Below are 6,000 nucleotides of genomic sequence, written 5' to 3'. Positions count from 1 at the left end.
ACTGTGTTCGGATAATTGACATTTCGGGTAATCGACTCTCTACTGTATTCTACTTTACTGAACAGATATTGATATACTGAAGTGTCTGCTTTTTATTACAGCAAACTAAAGTGTCCACTCTGCTTCTGGTTCACAGTGGAGACACCATCTTCAGTCTGTCTGTATGTTTCTATAATATGTTTTTGCAATGTTTGGTTACTCATCAGGTTTTCTTGTATGACTGCACTGTGTTTGGAAATTGCGGAATCAAAATATATATAGTGGGAAAATATTTACCAGAATGATACACATAAAGTACTGTTTGGATTGTAATAGTTTGCTCAACATCTCCTGTTTCCTTTCTTCACAGGGAACGAGTAACCCCATATTTCTAAGCAGTATTGCATTTTTTCAAGATGCCCTCGTCAACCAAATGACCCAAGTGAAACTTTGTGTATATGATGTCAAAGATAGATCTCAGGGAACTGTAAGTAATTGTTGGAACACACTGTAGTTATATTTCATGAAACCCATTTTGTTTAAACTTTAGTAAAATAAAAAAAAATGGTTACTTCAGTTTGGTATGAAATTTGCTGGCTGGGCATTAAATCACCTAAAACTGTTATGAAATGATGGCGCGCTATGCTGTAATCTGCAGAACAGTAAGTATTGATTGCAAAAGCTGGCCTTCATTTGTAATTCTACTTGTGTCTGTATGACTATGTGTATATATGTATACACACACACACACACATATATATATATATATATATATATATATATATATATATATGTGTGTATGCATATATGCATATGCCCACACACACACATATAAAATGTAAATAAATGTGTGTACGTGTTTCCTTCCACTGGATGAGGTGCATTTTGATGTGAGCAAAACTAGTCAAAATGGAAACTGGGTTGTATGCACTTAATTTGCTTAAGAGTATGAATGACTGATGTAGACACTAGACTTGTGTGTGGTATGCATACATTACTGCTTTTTCTGCTCTGATACTTCCATTTCTCCTGTTCATCTTGAGTCCTTCAGTCACCCAAGATTCTTCATTGTTAGATCAACTGCCTTATTTCATTTTTAAGGAAACAGGAACTGTAATGCAGTTCCTTGACTTGGACTTGGCAGCGAATATTTACAGGATCTGAGACTGGTCAGGATAAACTTGGAAGTAAGAAAGCTTCCCATAGGAGATGGGCAGTGTGCAAATGTAGTAATTCATGTTGTCATCTGTGGCTTTTTGGGCAAAATTTTTAATGAGACATAGGGAAATAAAAAGTTATATACATGCCAAGAATTTGGATGCAAGGTTGTCTTTGCAGGATTGCTACTGGTACCCATTACGTTTAAAGACATAGTCAGGGATTATAACTTGTAGTTCAGGGAATGCACCAGAAAGGTAGTGGTAGGATTGGGTGATGGGGGGGGAAGCAACACATTGTTCTAATGCCTAGCATACCAAGGATGCCCTCTACCTTAGTCCAGGTGGGACAACCTTGCTGATATCCAGATCTGTAAATATGCAAGATAATTTAAGTTGAGGTAGGTATATGTGGGGAGTGGACACACAAAGTGACAGCCAAGGAGGAGGGGCAGCTGAAAGAGTCAGAGACCCAGACAATGATGGAAAGGGCTAAAGATAGAAAGGGTAAGGTATACAATATCGACTGTATATTTATAGATATAGGTATAAGGTATGCAAAGGTATAAGAAAAGAGAGCAAAAGAACATAGAAGAGAATAAAGTCTTAGGATAATTTAAGCAAAGCAGGCAGAAGGGCTTGGAGGGTCATAATGAGCAGTGCCAGAAGTTTAGGTAGCAAAGTAGGGAGCTACAAATGGTAACACTCATGGAGGGTTACTAAAACCCAATCACATGATAAAGGTGATGGCGAAAGGATGACTCCAGGATATCATTTGATCTTGCTTCTAGAAGAGGTTTTTCACTGTTTAGTAATAACATATTTGTGTTTCTGTTTCCTGTATCATTATGAATTTTCCATTAAGTGCCACGACCCAGTTGGAGCCTTTGTCATTCATGATGCTTGCGACATTGACATAAGTTTGATGCCGTTGGAATTAATAGTGATAATATGTTGGCCCATGCAGTTCTTCGTACTGCTCATAACAGTCGTATCCCTAGAAGGGGTGAGTGAGCTCCTTATGCATTTTTGTGTCTCTTATTGAGAAATATATTTTTTCAGTACTTGATCAGAATTTACTCACATTATTTTGTAGCACTTATGTTAGTCTCATTTGCTGTTTTTATTATATTATATTTGCCATCATTCTGCAGGTGCTTTCATTAGATTGTGAAGTCATGCATCTTCCTTTAGAAGCCTTTGAAACAAGTGCTGTGATGAAAGACAGTTAAAACCTTTGTCTTGGTGCTGAACACATTTTATTGAATTCTAAATTTTGTAAAAAGTTCATGGCCATACCAGGAAGAAAGAGTTAAAGTAATAAAGGCATTTTCACTTATTGAGAAGTTAGGACAAACAACAATTGGTAAGGGCTAAAACTAGAAAAAAAAAGGTTCTGCAGTTCCCCCATTATAAAGCTCTGGGAAAAAGAAAAAAGAGCCAAAAGCCCTGAAGGGACATGGCCAGAAACAAAATTTCTGATCCATAGATGGTTGGATGGATAGATAGAATCGTGGCCAGAAACAGGATTTCAAACAGATAAAATACAAAAGAAAGAAAAGAAGAAAGATATAGTTAAAAGCCTTCAGAACAGAACAAGGTTACACCTTGCTGATTCCCAGAGGTAACAGTGAGTTCTCTGAGTACTGGGAACTGACAAAGCATTCACCAATGAAAGTCTCCCTAATGAAGCTGTCTTCACCTGTCAACTACATCTTCTGTTGATTACTAAAGGTTGATGCAGGAATGTGATAATTAAATAGGTAGTTTCTGAAGACTTAGGCACCTCTGTCACTGCTTTCTTTTCTTTTTCCTCTAAACATGCCACTTCAGGCTGCAAAGAAGTTATCGAAGCCTTGTTTTTACTCTTAAGTTTATCCTCTCACGATAATCCACAAAAAAAAACATTCCACAGCATTAGCATCCACCCATGATTTATAAATACCTTGAACTCTTTTTTTTTTTTTTTTTTTTTTTTTCCTGTCACATAACATAAACATAGTGGTATTCCTCTAACAAAAAAAACTATGAATAATCTATTACTGTCTTGCATAATCATTATACTTTACCTTCAAATCCACGAACCTTGTTTTTCCAGTTAACATCCACCACTGCCATGGCCCTCTGACCTTCCCCTTCTCTGAAATAAACAAAAAACAAAGGTAGTACAGAAAGCTTGAGTCAGGTTTGGTATTCCAGCTGTGACCCAAAGGGTGACAGGACTAATGAGGAACAGTTTATGTGATTAGTCCAGATAGTCGCTTTAAATAGCAGATCTAGCAGACTCGCACTCTCTTTGATACCCATCTTGTATAAGGAATAAAAGTGCCTTGTTGAGTCTTTCAGAGTGTATATTTCAGGAAATATGAGCAAGTAAAAGTGGACACAGCCTGTCATATTAATGTTTGTAATAAGGACAAGTCAGACTGGAAAAAGTTTCTGACGTTTTCATGATTTGTTTCAAGGAATATGAGCCCCACAAATGCAGGCACAGCCTCTCATATTACATGTGATAGAAACAGGCTAGCAAAGTGTGTCTATAACCTCATCAAAGCAGGCATTTTAAATGATCAAACTGCAGAATACTCTACAAACCACTTTACTAGATGGACCTGATGAAGTTCAGGCAAAAGTGTTTTCTTAAGTATAGTCCTACAGAGAAAAACTAGTAAACACTATATAGTCCTGTAGAGATTGTTCATGGTGTGTTGTCAGGCTTGAATTATTCCTTTTTATGTTTTATAAAAATAAAAACCATTTGACTAAGAATAAGCTTCCACAGACTGCTGAGTTGGTAAACCCTCATGTGTTTTTCAGGAATGTTCAAAAATAAGGTACTAACCTCTAAGCTTTGAATTTTTTTTTTCTTTTCCATCTGCAAAATTTTCCTCCATTTAGTTCCCCTGGAATCTCCGACCTTTGTTTGTAACCTGACCTCTTGAATGTAATGTATTACAAGAATATTCCTCCATCTATGTACTTAACTGAATAAACTACTTGAAACTTCAGCAAGGGTTCTTTATTCCTCCCATGGGGGAGGTATCATAATGAGAGAGAGAGAGAGGGTCTCCTTTATCTGCTAGCTAAAGTGATTTTGTCTTTACTAATCCTTTATAATCTGTTCCTTCTCTGACAAAAAAAGGATGAAAATCACTTACTTAAATTTAGAAAATCGAAATAACAAATTTCACCTGTTTCAATCATAAATAATTTCCAGTCATACATTTAGTTAGTAGTGAATCATGGCTTTGTTGCCACAAAAATCCCACACTACATAACCTTCCACTGTCTATCTTACCAAGGCATAGGGCCAGGAACATTTATAGGTGGAGTCCTCCTTATGATGAGTATTGTTTCTTCCCATTTGCTGCCTGGAGGAGTTAGCCATACAAATCACAACAGTAAATGAGCCATTTGCACTGACTGCTTTTAGCAGTCACCATCAATTACATCCCAGTCTCACTGCAAAAATATCAGCACATTGGCATCTTCCATCATCTGTCTCTCATATACAAAAAGCAGTACATCATCCTGGGTTACTTTACTCTACACTGTTATTCTGGATGAGTTCAGTCTACACTTTGATTGCATATTGTTTGAATCAGCTTCCTGCTTTTTATCAGCCACAATGTAGAATAAATCATCCATTCTTCCAAACCCTAAACAGTCTCACTGGTGAAACAGTCTGCTGTACAGTGGATATAAAAAGTGTACACACCCCTGTTAAAATGCCAGGTTTTTGTGATATAAAAAAATTAGACCACAATAAATCATTTGACAACATTTTCCACCTTTAATGTGACCTATAACTTGTACAGTTCAATTGAAAAACAAACAAATATGTTGGGGAAAAAATGTAAAAAATAAAAAACGTACAATAAGTTGGTTGCATAAGTGTACACACCCTTAAACTAATACTTTGTTGTAGCACTTTTTTATTTAAATACAGCATTCAGTCTTCTTTGGTACATACCTGCCATCAATTAAAGAGACTCTGATTAACCCCGAATAGTTAAGCTGTCCTAGCAGGATTTTCATGACATTTACTCAGTTGCCTGCTACAGCAAAAGCCACGGTTTGCAGAGAGCTTACAAAGCATCAAAATTTCCACAGCATTGGATATACTATAGAATACAGTGAAGACAGTCATCAAAAAGTGGAGAAAATATGGGACAATGGTGACATTGCAAAGAATTGGACGTCCTCCAAAAATTGATGAAAAGATGAGACTAAAACTGGTCAAGGAGGCTGCCAAGAGATGTACAGCAACACTGAAGGAGCTGCAGAAATTTCTGGCAAGTACTGGTTGTGTACTACATGTGACAACAATCTCCCATAGTCTCCATATGTCTGGGCTATGGGATAGGGTTGCAAGACGGAAGCCTTTTCTTACACAGAAAAATATCCATGCCTAGCTAAAATTTGCAAAACAATACATCAAGTCTCCCAAAAGCATGTGGACTAATTGTGTCATGGTCTGGTCTGATGAGACCAAGGTTGAACTTTTTCCCATAATTCCAAAAGGTACATTTGGCACAAAAACAAATCTTCGCATCACAAAAAAAGAATACCATTCCCATGGTGAAGTATGCTGGAGGCAGTATCATGCTTTGGGGTTGCTTTTCTTCAGCTGGAACTGGGGCTTTAGTCAAGGCGGAGGGAATTATGAACAGTTCCATATTCCAGTCACTTCTGGCCCAAAACATTCAGGTGTCTTCCAGAAAGCTGAAGAGGAATTTGACCTTTCAGCATGACAGTGACCCCAAGCATACATCCATGTCAACAAAAGAATGGCTTCACCAGAAGAAAATTAAAGTTTTTGAATAGCCGAGCCAGAGCCCAGACCTAAATAAAATAGAAAATC

The 6,000-nt window shown here is 37.1% G+C and overlaps 1 protein-coding gene across 7 annotated transcripts in view; it reads left to right on the top strand.

Moving 5' to 3' along the window:
* The first annotated feature begins 351 nt into the window (after positions 1-351).
* The window catches only part of INPP4A (inositol polyphosphate-4-phosphatase type I A), a 1,931,511-nt gene continuing 1,925,862 nt past the window's right edge, over positions 352-6,000 (top strand). For all 7 annotated transcript variants that reach the window (XM_044072185.1, XM_044072184.1, XM_044072183.1 and 4 more), the window contains exon 1: positions 352-466. In XM_044072185.1, the coding sequence (XP_043928120.1) occupies positions 413-466 (54 nt within the window). In that variant the 5' untranslated portion in view covers positions 352-412. The remainder of the gene's footprint in view (positions 467-6,000) is intronic.

Source organism: Protopterus annectens, chromosome 5.part0 (genome assembly GCF_019279795.1).
Source record: "Protopterus annectens isolate FY-2018-M chromosome 5.part0, PAN1.0, whole genome shotgun sequence".
Lineage (NCBI taxonomy): Eukaryota > Metazoa > Chordata > Ceratodontiformes > Protopteridae > Protopterus > Protopterus annectens.
This window is presented reverse-complemented; position numbering and strand designations above follow the sequence as displayed.